Genomic DNA, 13,911 nt, shown 5'->3' on the forward strand with positions numbered 1-13,911 from the left:
AGCCGGGCTTGGATGTTTTTCTTTGTAAGAATAGGCTTCCGTCTTGCCACCCTACCCCATAGCCCATTCATATGAAGAATACGGGAGATTGTTGTCACATGTAGTACACAGCCAGTACTTGCCAGAAATTCCTGCAGTTCCTTTAATGTTGCTGTAGGCCCCTTGGAAGCCTCCCTGACCAGTTTTCTTCTCGTCTTTTCATACATTTTGGAAGGATGTCCAGTTCTTGGTAATGTCTCTGTTGTGCCATATTTTCTCCACTTGATGATGACTGTCTTCACTGTGTTCCATGGTATAGTTAATGATTTGGAAATTATTTTGTACCCTTCTCCTGACTGATATCTTTCAACAATAAGATCCCTCTGATGCCTTGGAAGCTCTCTGCGGACCATGGCTTTTGCTCTGAGATGCAACTAAGAAAATGTCAGGAAAATCCTGCTAGAACAGCTTAACTTTATTTGTGATTAATCAGTCACTTTAAATGATGGCAGGTGTGTAATGACTTGTATTTAACATGAGTTTGAATGTGATTGGTTAATTCTGAACACAGCCACATCCCCAGTTATAAGAGGGTGTACACTTATGCAACCAGGTTATTGTAAGGTTTTTATTTTTCGTTTTACTCCCTTGAAGATTTCAGTTTGTTTTTCAATTGAATTGTTCACATTATAAGTCACATTAACAGTGGAAAAAGTTCTGACATGATTTCTCTTTTTCTCATTCTTTTACATCAAAAAACCTGGCATTTTAACAGGGGTGTGTAGACTTTTTATATCCACTGTACATAAGGTATTTGTATTTTTTATAAATTTGCCCCCCAAAAATCAATAAACATGTTTTATCTTTGTCATTATGGGGTAGATTGCTGAGGACATTGTTTTATTTAATCAATTTTAGAGTAAGGCTGTAACGTAACAAAATGTGGAAAAAGTCAAGGGGTCTGAATACTTTCTGAAGGCACTGTATTCTAAGATTACAGGGGTCAGTTTAAGCAGCCTTCGTTACCTCTTAAAACAAACGTGTTACTCAAGGTTACCTCTATCTTGGGGGGACCAATCGCAACCCCTATAACAGGAGTTCCAGCTGCGTTGTATCGCCAGAGGTCGATGCTCCTTTATCCCTAGGGCTATAGCTGCCATTAATGGCCAGGGGTGATGCTTGTTTTTTCCTGTTGCTATCATTTGTTGCTTGTGGTGATGTGTTTATGTCTGATTGTGCTGAATGTACAAAACAAATATACATAATATTGAGTTGCACCCCCTTCTGCCCTCAGAACAGCCTCAATTCGTCGGGGCAAGGTTTCGAAAGCGTTCCACAGGGATGCTGGCCCATGTTGACTCCAATGCTTCCCACAGTTGTGTCAAGTTGGCTGGATGTCCTTTCGGTGGTGGACCATTCTTGATACACCAGAAACTTTTGAGCGTGAAAAACCCAGCAGTGTTGCAGTTCTTGACACAAACTGGTGCGCCTGGCACCTACTACCATACCTCATTCAAAGGTACTTAAATATTTTTTCTTGTCCATTCACCCTCTGAATGGCACACATACACAATCCACATCTCCAGTCTTAAAAATCCTTCTTTAAACCAGTCTCCTCCCCTTCATCTACACTGAGTAAAGTGGATTTAACAAGTGACATCAATAAGGGATAATAGCTTTCACCTGGATTCACCTGGTCAGTCTTTGTCATGGAAAGAGCAGGTATTCTTAATGTTTTGTACACTCTGTGAATATCTGCAACGTTATGACTGTTTCACCTGGTGCAGCTGGTTGCTGTCAGAAACACAGTCCTACCTCAGAGCTCTACACACTCACAGTGCGCTGATGGCCAGGCACACACAGCGCTGACAAATAAATCCTCATATTCCAACACCAGATACTCCAGAGAGCCTTAAACCAGCATTACACCAGACCACAGCCCCATCTCTATGGTCATCAGATAGAACGAGAGGGACAGAAAGAGGGGGCTTCTCTACCTTCTTTTTCCTATGTTGTGGGATCAGAGGATCAATGTGTGCAAGAAAGTGCATCAGGGATCAGTGAGTGAGTGGAGATTGTCAGACATTTAAGTGGTCGAAACTGGACCGTACTCAGGAAGTGGCCTCACACACTTCCTAATATGAGTGAGAGAGGGACGAGGGAGATAATGTTTCTATTCTCTCATTTGCAAACGTCTTTGAAGTTTTGTGTGAAGCATACACACAGAACCTCATGAGTAGAAAAAGTGGATTTTAATAACAGTCACAAACATATGTGATGTGGTGAAACATTCAAACAGCTTAAAAAAAAACATCATCTCCACGCTCCCCCCCTTCCTTGCCACCCCCTTCTGCCCCTCATACCCGGCACCTGACCCCTCACCCCAGACCCCTGACTAGCTACCCGGGACACCCCAGAGTTCCGGAGGAGTGGGTCTATCTTCTTCAGGCGGCTCGGCTTCTCTTCACACTCACCATCAGACCTATACAGACCGGAGAGGATTTTTATAATGAAGAATGTGTTTGTTTTAGTTGACTGTGTTTTGTGAATATTGTGTACATTTATGTTTGCCTGTTCAATATGTGTTGTGCTGTATTTTATTTGTTATGTATTTCATTAAATTGTACAGTGGGGAGAACAAGTATTTGATACACTGCCGATTTTGCAGGTTTTCCTACTTACAAAGCATGTAGAGGTCTGTCATTTTTATCATAGGTACACTTCAACTGTGAGAGATGGAATATAAATCACATTGTATGATTTTTAAGTAATTAATTTGCATTTTATTGGATGACATAAGTATTTGATCACCTACCAACCAGTAAGAATTCCGGCTCTCACAGACCTGTTAGTTTTTCTTTAAGAAGCCCTCCTGTTCTCCACTCATTACCTGTATTAACTGCACCTGTTTGAACTCGTTACCTGTATAAAAGACACCTGTCCACACACTCAATCAAACAGACTCCAACCTCTCCACAATGGCCAAGACCAGAGAGCTGTGTGAGGACATCAGGGATAAAAGTGTAGACCTGCACAAGGCTGGGATGGGCTACAGGACAATAGGCAAGCAGCTTGGTGAGAAGGCAACAACTGTTGGCGCAATTATTAGAATTTGGAAGAAGTTCAAGATGACGGTCAATCACCCTCGATCTGGGGCTCCATGCAAGATCTCACCTCGTGGGGCATCAATGATCATGAGGAAGGTGAGGGATCAGCCCAGAACTACACGGCAGGACCTGGTCAATGACCTGAAGAGAGCTGGGACCACAGTCTCAAAGAAAACCATTAGTAACACACTACGCTGTCATGGATTAAAATCCTGCAGTGCACGCAAGGTCCCCCCGCTCAAGCCAGCGCATGTCCAGGCCCGTCTGAAGTTTGCCAATGACCATCTGGATGATCCAGAGGAGGAATGGGAGAAGGTCATGTGGTCTGATGAGACAAAAATAGAGCTTTTTGGTCTAAACTCCACTCGCCGTGTTTAGAGGAAGAATAAGGATGAGTACAACCCCAAGAACACCATCCCAACCGTGAAGCATGGAGGTTGAAACATCATTCTTTGGGGATGTTTTTCTGCAAAGGGGACAGGACGACTGCACCGTATTGAGGGGAGGATGGATGGGGCCATGTATCGCGAGATCTTGGCCAACAACCTCCTTCCCTCAGTAAGAGCATTGAAGATGGGTCATGGCTGGGTCTTCCAGCATGACAACGACCCGAAACACACAGCCAGGGCAACTAAGGAGTGGCTCCGTAAGAAGCATCTCAAGGTCCTGGAGTGGCCTAGCCAGTCTCCAGACCTGAACCCAATAGAAAATATTTGGAGGGAGCTGAAAGTCCGTATTGCCCAGCGACAGCACCGAATCCTGAAGGATCTGGAGAAGGTCTGTATGGAGGAGTGGGCCAAAATCCCTGCTGCAGTGTGTGCAAACCTGGTCAAGACCTACAGGAAACGTATGATCTCTGTAATTGCAAACAAAGGTTTCTGTACCAAATATGAAGTTCTGTTTTTCTGATGTATCAAATACTTATGTCATGCAATAAAATGCAAATTAATTACTTAAAAATCATACAATGTGATTTTCTGGATTTTTGTTTTAGATTCCGTCTCTCACAGTTGAAGTGTACATATGATAGAAATTACAGACCTCTGTATGCTTTGTAAGTAGGAAAACCTGCAAAATCGGCAGTGTATCAAATACTTGTTCTCCCCACTGTATATGCAGAGCTCCCTCGTAAGAGACACTGGTCTCAATGGTGACTCCCTGATTAAATTAAGGTAAATAAAAAATAGACAATACGAAACACAAACCTTAATACACACACAACACTCACAATAGACTGCAGTCTGAATGCACTGAGTTCCAATAACATTCTAAAGTACAGCTTGTTAAATGTTTGTTGTGGACAGGTAGGTTCATAGGGGGTGTGTGTCTGTGGTTTACCCATGGGTCAGCATAGACAGCAACTGCAGAGAGAGCGCTTCCCTGTCAGGCTGGGATGGGAACTGCGCCAGGAGAGACCTGAGCTGGGCTGACACCAGACCTGCACACACACAGGGGCGGAGGAGGGTTTTTAAACTGAAATTAGATATTCCCAGGCTATTTTTGTGTTTGTATATGTGTGTGTGTGCAGCACACCTGTGTTAGCTGGAGTGTGTGTGGGGTGTCTGGTTTTGTCTCCAGGGGAGGAGGGGGTGTCCAGAGGGGCGTGAGGCTGAGACTTCACACTGTCCCACGACGACCCCAGACCTACACACACACAAACCCCAGGTAAATAGCACACACATAACGCTTCACTCCCCTTGAGGTAATTGAACCTTGTAATGTTAGGTTACTAGTTGCCATGGTTACCTGTGTTGTCCTGAGCTGGACTCTCCACGGGCTCTCCTGGAGAACGATCTAATAACTGAGACAGATGGAGAGAGGGGTCTCATTAGTTTCCCTTACTAGGCAGTTCATAGGTTTCCCAATGCCTCGCAAAGAAGGGCACCTATTGGTAGATTAAAAAAAAACGTAGACATGAAATATCCCTTTGTTATTAATTACACTTTGGATGGTGTATCAATACACCCACCCACCCACCCAGTCACTACAAAGATAAAGGCGTCCTTCCTAATTCCCTTGCCGGAGAGGAAATAACCACTCAGGGATTTCACCATGAAGCCGATGGTGACTTTAAAACAGTTAAATGGCTGTGATGGGAGAAAACTGAGGATGGATCAACAACATTGTAGTTACTACACAATACTAACCTAATTGACAGAATTGTACAGAATAACAATATTCCAGAACATAAATCAAGTTTGCAACAAGGCACTAAAGTAATACTGCAAAAAATGTGGCAAAGCAATCAACTTTTTGTCCTGAATACAAAAGTGTTATGTTTGGGGCAAATCCAATACAACACATTACTAAGTACCACTCTCCATATTTTCAAGCATCTTGTTATGGGTATGCTTGTAATCGTTAAGAACAGGAGTTTTTTAGGATAAAAAAGAAACAGAATGGAGCTAAGCACAGGTGAAATCCTAGAGGAAAACCTGGTTCAGTGTGCTTATCACCAGACACCGAGATGAATTCACCTTTCAGCAGGACAATAACCTAAAACACAAGGCCAAATCTACACTGGAGTTGCTTACCAAGAAGAAAGTGAATGCTCCTGAGTGGCCGAGTTACAGTTTTGACTTAAATAGACTTGGAAATCTATGGCAAGACCTGAAAAATGGTTGACCAGCAATGATCAACAACCAATTTGACAGAGTTTGAATAATTTTGAAAATAATAATGGGACTGTTGCACAATCCAGGTGTGGAAAGCTCTTAGACTTGCCCAGAATGACTGTTAGCTGTAATCACTGCCAAAGGTGATTCTAACATGTATTGACTCAGGGGTTTGAACACTTATCTAATCAAGATTTTTATTTTTTATTTTACTTTATTTAGTAAATATTTTCTTAACTCTGTTTCTTGAACTGCATTGTTGGTTAAGGGTTTGTAAGTAAGTATTTCACTGTAAGGTCTACACCTATTGTATTCGGCGCATGAGACAAATACAATTAGATTTTTGGAAAGTATTCAGACCCCTTGACTTTTTCCATATTTTGTTACGTTACAGCCTTATTAAAATTGATTAAATAATGTTCTCTCAATCTACACACTACCCCATAATGACAAAGCAAAAACGGTTTTGTATTAATATTTGCAAATGTATTTTTAAAACAACCAGGAAATATCACATTTATAAGTATTTAGACCCTTTACTCAGTACTTTGTTGAAGCACCTTTGGCAGCGATTACAGCCTTCGAGTCTTCTTGGGAATCACACTACAAGCTTGACACACCTGTATTTGGGGAGTTTCTCCCATTCTTCTCTGCTGATCCTCTCAAGCTCTGTCAGGTTGGATGGAGAGTGTTGCTGGATGGACAGCTATTTTCAGGTCTCTCCAGAGATGTTTGATTGGGTTCAAGTCCGGACTCTGGCTGGGCCACTTAATAACATTGAGACTTGTCCCGAAGCCACTCCTGAGTTGTCTTGGCTGTGTGCTTAGGGTCTTTATCCTGTTGGAAGGTGAACCTTCATCCCAATCTGAGGTCCTGAGCGCTCTGGAGCAGGTTTTTATCAAGGATCTCTCTGTACTTTGTTCATCTTTGCCTCGATCCTGACGAGTCTCCCAGTCCCTGCCGCTGAAAAACATCCCCACAGCATGATCCTGCCACCACCATGCTTCACCGTAGGGATGGTGCCAGGTTTCCTCCAGACATTCAGGCCAAATAGTTCAATCTTGGTTTCATCAGACCAGAGAATCTTGTTTCTCATGGTCTGAGAGTCCTTTAGGGGCTGTCATGTGCCTTTTACTGAGGAGTGGATTCTGTCTGACGACTCTGCCGTAATGCCCTGATTGGTGGAGTGCTGCAGAGATGGTTGTCCTTCTGGAAGGTTCTCCCATCTCCACAGAGGAACTCTGGAGCTCTGTCAGAGGGACCATCGGGTTCTTGGTCACCTCCCTGACCAAGGCCCTTCTCCCCTGATTGCTCAGTTTGGCCGGGCGGCCAGCTCTAGGAAGAGTCTTGGTGGTTCCAAGCTTCTTCAATGCTGTAAACATTTTTTGGTACCCTTGCCCAGATCTGTGCCTCGACACAATCCTGTCTCGGAGCTCTACAGACAATTCCTTCGACCTCATGGCTTGGTTTTTGCTCTGACATGCACTGTCAACTGTGGGACCTTATATAGACAGGTGTGTGCCTTTCCAAATTATGTCCAATCAATTTAAATTTACCACAGGTGGACTCCAAGTTGTAGAAACATCTCAAGGATGATCAATGGAAACAGGATGCTCCTGAGCTCAATTTCGAGTCCCATAGCAAAGAGTCTGAATACTTACGTAAATAAGGTATTTCTGTTTTTAATAATAATATATATACAGTGGGGGAAAAAAGTATTTAGTCAGCCACCAATTGTGCAAGTTTTCCCACTTAAAAAGATGAGAGAGGCCTGTAATTTTCATCATAGGTACACGTCAACTATGACAGACAAATATTGGAAAAAAAATCCAGAAGATCACATTGTAGGATTTTTAATGAATTTATTTGCAAATTATGGTGGAAAATAAGTATTTGGTCATCTACAAACAAGCAAGATTTCTGGCTCTAACAGACCTGTAACTTCTTCTTTAAGAGGCTCCTCTGTCCTCCCCTCGTTACCTGTATTAATGGCACCTGTTTGAACTTGTTATCAGTATAAAAGACACCTGTCCACAACCTCAAACAGTCACACTCCAAACTCCACTATGGCCAAGACCAAAGAGCTGTCAAAGGACACCAGAAAAAAAATTGTAGACCTGCACCAGGCTGGGAAGACTGAATCTGCAATAGGTAAGCAGCTTGGTTTGAAGAAATCAACTGTGGGAGCAATTATTAGGAAATGGAAGACATACAAGACCACTGATAATCTCCCTCGATCTGGGGCTCCACGCAAGATCTCACCCCGTGGGGTCAAAATGATCATAAGAACGGTGAGCAAAAATCCCAGAACCACACGGGGGGACCTAGTGAATGACCTGCAGAGAGCTGGGACCAAAGTAACAAAGCCTATCATCAGTAACACACTACACCGCCAGGGACTCAAATCCTGCAGTGCCAGACGTGTCCCCCTGCTTAAGCCAGTACATGTCCAGGCCCGTCTGAAGTTTTCTAGAGTGCATTTGGATGATGCAGAAGAGGATTGGGAGAATGTCATATGGTCAGATGAAACCAAAATATAACTTTTTGGTAAAAACTCAACTCGTCGTGTTTGGAGGACAAAGAATGCTGAGTTGCATCCAAAGAACACCATACCTACTGTGAAGCATGGGGGTGGAAACATCATGCTTTGGGGCTGTTTTTCTGCAAAGGGACCAGGACGACTGATCCGTGTAAAGGAAAGAATGAATGGGGCCATGTATCGTGAGATTTTGAGTGAAAACCTCCTTCCATCAGCAAGGGCATTGAAGATGAAACGTGGCTGGGTATTTCAGCATGACAATGATCCCAAACACACCGCCCGGGCAAAGAAGGAGTGGCTTCGTAAGAAGCATTTCAAGGTCCTGGAGTGGCCTAGCCAGTCTCCAGATCTCAACCCCATAGAAAATCTTTGGAGGGAGTTGAAAGTCCGTGTTGCCCAGCGACAGCCCCAAAACATCACTGCTCTAGAGGAGATCTGCATGGAGGAATGGGCCAAAATACCAGCAACAGTGTGTGAAAACCTTGTGAAGACTTACAGAAAACGTTTGACCTGTGTCATTGTCAACAAAGGGTATATAACAAAGTATTGAGAAACTTTTGTTATTGACCAAAAATGTATTTTCCACCATAATTTGCAAATAAATTCATAAAAAATCCTACAATGTGATTTTCTGGATTATATATATATATATATACACACACACAGCTCTGGAAAAAAATAAGAGACCACTGCAAAATTATCAGTTTCTCTGGTTTTACTATTTATAGGTATGTGTTTGGGTAAAATTAACATTTTTGTTTTATTCTATAAACTACTGACATTTCTCCCAAATTCCAAATATTGTTTTTGTCATTTAGAGCATTTATTTGCAGAAAATGACAACTGGTCAAAATAACAAAAAAAATGCAGTTTTCTCAGACCTCGAACAATGCAAAGAAAATAAGTTCATGTTAATTTTTAAACAACACAATACTAATGTTTTAACTTAGGAAGAGTTCAGAAATCAATATTTGGTGGAATAACCCTGATTTTCAATTACAAATTTCAACTTTCTCCACCAGTCTTTCACATTGATGTTGGGTGACTTTATGCCACTCCTGGCGCAAAAATTCAAGCAGCTCGGCTTTGTTTGATGGCTTGTGACCATCTTCCTCTTGATCACATTCCAGAAGTTTTCAATGGGGTTCAGGTCTGGAGATTGAGCTGGCCATGACAGGGTCTTGATCTGGTGGTCCTCCATCCACACCTTGATTGACCTGGCTGTGTGGCAAGGCGCACTGTCCTGCTGGAAAAACCAATCCTCAGAGTTGGGGAACAATGTCAGAGCAAAAGGAAGCAAGTTTTCTTCCAGGACAACCTTGTACGTGGCTTGATTCATGCGTCCTTCACAAAGACAAATCTGCCCGATTCCAGCCATGCTGAAGCACCCCCAGATCATCACCGATCCTCCACCAAATTTCACAGTGGGTGCGAGACACTGTGGCTTGTAGGCCTCTCCAGGTCTCCATCTGACCATTAGACGACCAGGTGTTGGGCAAAGGTGAAAATTGGACTCATCAGCGAAGATGACCTTACTCCAGTCCTCTACGATGCAATCCTTACGGTCTTTTGCAAACCTCAGCCTGGCTTCTCTTTGCTTCTCATTGATATAGGGCTTTATTCTAGCTTTGCACAACTTCAGCCCTACCCCTAGGAGCCTGTTCCGAACCGTCCTCGCCGTGCACTTCACCCCAGCTGCCGTTTGCCATTATTTTTGTAGGTCACTTGATGTCATCCTACGGTTGTTGAGTGACATTCGAATGAGCTGGCGGTCATCCGGTCAGTAGAGAGTTGATTTCGCCCTCTGCAGGTCTGTAGCTTTGTTGTCCCCAATGTCTGCTGCTTGACCTTGTTCTTATGAACCGCCGTCTTTGACATTTTAAGGATGGAAGCAACCTGACGCTCACTGTATCCCTCTGCCAGTAAAGCCAGAATTGAACCCTTCTTTTCCTCACTCAAAACTTTCCTTTTCAACTCTTTTGGCATGGTCAATAGTTATGTTTTGATTAATATTACTTTTGAGGTACTATTAGCACTGTTTTTGCCATTCAGCTGGTCCTATTGCAATAGGATAGTGATGACCACAGCAGTGGTTTTTATACTTTTCCTCGTTAAATAAGATTTGGTTCAGGTGATCACCTAATCAGTACCTAATTCAGTAGAATGAGGTGTGCCTGTGTTGGAATGCAACAGACACTGGAATGGCTGTCATACATGTAGAGATGCTTATTTAAGAGAAATTTGCAGTGGTCTCTTAATTTTTTCCAGAGCTGTATATAGATGTCCTAGCCTACCTCTTTTAGGTAACACATTCAATGCAGTATTAGCCATATATTTAGCAAATAAAGGATGTGTTATGCGTAAGCTTCTAACTTATAGCCTTTTGCGCAATAAGCACCTGCACTCCACTGGCCTCTCTCCTTAAAAAATGCTGCTTAGCTCTTGGAGTCCCATAGAATAACTTGCTGGAATTTTGATGTTGTTGCATTTCTTATACTAATAGACTATTTGAAAAGGAATACAAGCTCGTTTGCTGAATGTTAAATGCAGCAGCTAGGCATGGATGGTATACCATATACCGGGGTATTTGGAAAAAGCCACGGGATGTTTTTTTCAATACCGTCAATACCGTTTAAACTATTTCTTTGAAGTCACGTGGTGTTTGTTTACAAGCACACAACGACGAGAGACGGGAGTCTTGTGAGTCACTCACGGTTGTGCAGCATGTGCCAGGTGATCTAATTACAATATTTAATTCACAACTAAATGTTTGCCAGCTTGAAATCTTTAAACTATTAAGTTAACTGTCTAACATGTGCTAAATGCATTTCGATTGCTAAGTTAGTAGCATTCTCTATGGGTTTTACATGTACTTGTTAGCATTGCTAATCTTTACATAACAGAGTATCAGTGGGGTTTGAAAACAGCGTCCCCTGTGTTCAGTGCCTGTATTACAGAATATCCTGGTATGGCACAAGATCAATATGACGATATGACAATCTGGATGCCACCCAAGCCTAGCAGCCTATAGAACTCATGGGGAGTTTTAAAGAAGAGGGAACACGTCATGGCAGTAGGCTATAATAATTATTTATTCAGACCCATAATCTTATTCTAGTCCTATATTATTAAAGCATGTCATTCCAATGATCAAGGTAAGGACAGCAAAACGTATTTAATATAACGAGGAAGAAATGAAGCAACAATAGAGAGAGAAAGAGGAGGTAGGCTTATATGCACGTCGCACAACATTAGGGGAAATATTATTAAATGTACATGCGTCAGCCTACTAATTATAAAAATGTAAAATATTAAATATATTAAAAAATGTAACTCAAATTCACTAGCCTATAATTGTAACGCATGTCCTGCACCAGCATCGCATGTTCTCTCCCAGCTTCATGGTTTGAACGAGATGCGTAATTTGAGTCCATACAATACAGTATAATAAAATACAGTATAGTAATACAGTCCACACTCAAAAAGTTTAGCCGACTGGAGCTTGTTTTATTTTACATTTACATTTTAGTCATTTAGCAGACGCTCTTATCCAGAGCGACTTACAGTTAGCGCATACATTATTTTATCGAACCCACAACCCTGGCGTTGCAAACGCCATGCTCTACCAACTGAGCTACATCCCCTGCCGGCCATTCCCTCCCCTACCCTGGACGATGCTAGGCCAATTGTGCGCCGCCCCATGGGTCTCCCGGTCGCGGCCGGCTACGACAGAGCCTGGATTCGAACCAGGATCTCTAGTGGCACAGCTAGCACTGCGATGCAGTGCCTTAGACCACTGCGCCACTCGGGAGAGCTTTTATGTTTTTCTGTTGTGCGTAATGTGCGGTAGCCTACAGTTGAAGTCGAAAGTTTACATACACTTAGGTTGGAGTCATCAAAACTCGTTTTTCAACCACTCCACAAATTTCTTGTTAACAAACTATAGTTTTGGCAAGTCGGTTAGGACATCTACTTTTTCCAACAAATGTTAACAGACAGATTATTTCACTTATAATTCACTGTATCACAATTCCAGTGGGTCAGACGTTTACATACACTAAGTTGACTGTGCCTTTAAACAGCTTGGAAAATTCCAGAAAATGATGTCATGGCTTTAGAAGCTTCTGATAGGCTAATTGACATCATTTGAGTCAATTGGAGGTGTACCTGTGGATGTATTTCAAGGCCTACCTTCAAACTCAGTGCCTCTTTGCTTGACATCATGTGAAAATCAAAAGAAATCAGCCAAGACCTCAGAAGAAAATGTGTACACCTCCACAAGTCTGGTTCATCCTTGGGAGCAAGTATAAACACCATGGGACCACGCAGCAGTCATAACGCTCAGGAAGGAGACGCGTGCAAATCAATCTCAGAACAACAGCAAAAGGACCTTGTGACGATGCTGGAGGAAACAGGTACAAAAGTATCTATATCTGTCACGGATTCTGCCGAGACTGCCCTTCCTTCTGGCTCGGACAGGCTTCGGCGTTCGTCGTCACCGGAGTACTAGCTGCTGCCGCTCTATGTTAGATGTTTCTATGTTCACTTGATTGTTGTCTGTTGTTGCGCACCTGTTCCCCATTATGTTAGTTTGTCTGCCTATTTAACCTGTACACGTCCACTGTTTGGTGTGAGTGTTTATTGTACTGTTAGAGTGTCATTTTGTGTGCAGGTTTTGCTCCTCCTTTGTCATTTTGGAGGGTTTTCTTGTATTTCTTTACTTCTCAGTAAAGTGGTTCTTCATCTCATTCTGTGTCCTGCGCTTGACTCTGGCCTACCACATTCCACCGACATTCGTGACAATATCCACAATAAAACAAGTCCTATACCGACATAACCTGAAAGGCCACTCAGCAAGGAAGAAGCCACTGCTCCAAACTCGCCATAAAAAAGCCAGACTACGATTTGCAACTGCACATGGGGATCGTACTTTTTCATACTGGCCCGCCGTGGGAATCGAACCCACAACCCTGGCGTTGCAAATGCCATGCTCTACCAACTGAGCTACATCCCTGCCGGCCATTCCCTCCCCTACCCTGGACCAATTGTGCGCCACCCCATGGGTCTCCCGGTCGCGGTCGGCTACAACAGAGCCTGGATTCGAACCAGGATCTCTAGTGGCACAGCTAGCACTGCGATACAGTGCCTTAGACCACTGCGCCACTCGGGAGGCTAGTTTCTACGGGATTAACGTCTGGAGACTGGCTAGGCCACTCCAGGGCCTTAATGTGCTCCTTTTTGAGCCACTCCTTTGTTGCCTTGGCCGTGTGTTTTGGGTCTTTGTTATGCTGGAATACCCATCCACGAACCATTTTCAATGCCCTGGCTGAGGGAAGGAGGTTCTCACCCAAGATTTGACGGTACATGGCCCCGTCCATCGTCCCTTTGATGCGGTGAAGTTGTCCTGTCCCCTTAGCAGAAAAACACCCCCAAAGCATAATGTTTCCACCTCCATGTTTGACGGTGGGGATGGTGTTCTTGGGGTCATAAGCAGCATTCCTCCTCCACCAAACACTGCGAGTTGAATTGATGCCAAAGAGCTCGATTTTGGTCTCATCTGACCACAACACTTTTACACAGTTCTCCTCTGAATCATTCAGATGTTCATTGGCAAACTTCAGACGGGCATATACAGTGGGGAAAAAAGTATTTAGTCAGCCACCAATTGTGC

The 13,911-nt window shown here is 43.2% G+C and overlaps 1 protein-coding gene across 1 annotated transcript in view; it reads right to left on the minus strand.

Moving 5' to 3' along the window:
- Positions 1 to 2,292: 2,292 nt before the first annotated feature.
- LOC311109884 (centrobin-like) overlaps positions 2,293 to 13,911 on the minus strand; it is a gene marked incomplete at its 3' end in the record, with an annotated part of 38,326 nt that continues 26,707 nt past the window's right edge. Inside the window, exons 18-21 of the mRNA XM_084152897.1 lie at positions 4,833 to 4,887; positions 4,620 to 4,730; positions 4,425 to 4,524; positions 2,293 to 2,461 (exon numbers count right to left, since the gene is read on the minus strand). Coding sequence (XP_084009023.1) covers positions 2,293 to 2,461; positions 4,425 to 4,524; positions 4,620 to 4,730; positions 4,833 to 4,887 — 435 coding nt within the window. The remainder of the gene's footprint in view (positions 2,462 to 4,424; positions 4,525 to 4,619; positions 4,731 to 4,832; positions 4,888 to 13,911) is intronic.

The sequence above is a fragment of the Coregonus lavaretus genome (genome assembly GCF_964263955.1).
Source record: "Coregonus lavaretus genome assembly, chromosome: 35".
Lineage (NCBI taxonomy): Eukaryota > Metazoa > Chordata > Actinopteri > Salmoniformes > Salmonidae > Coregonus > Coregonus lavaretus.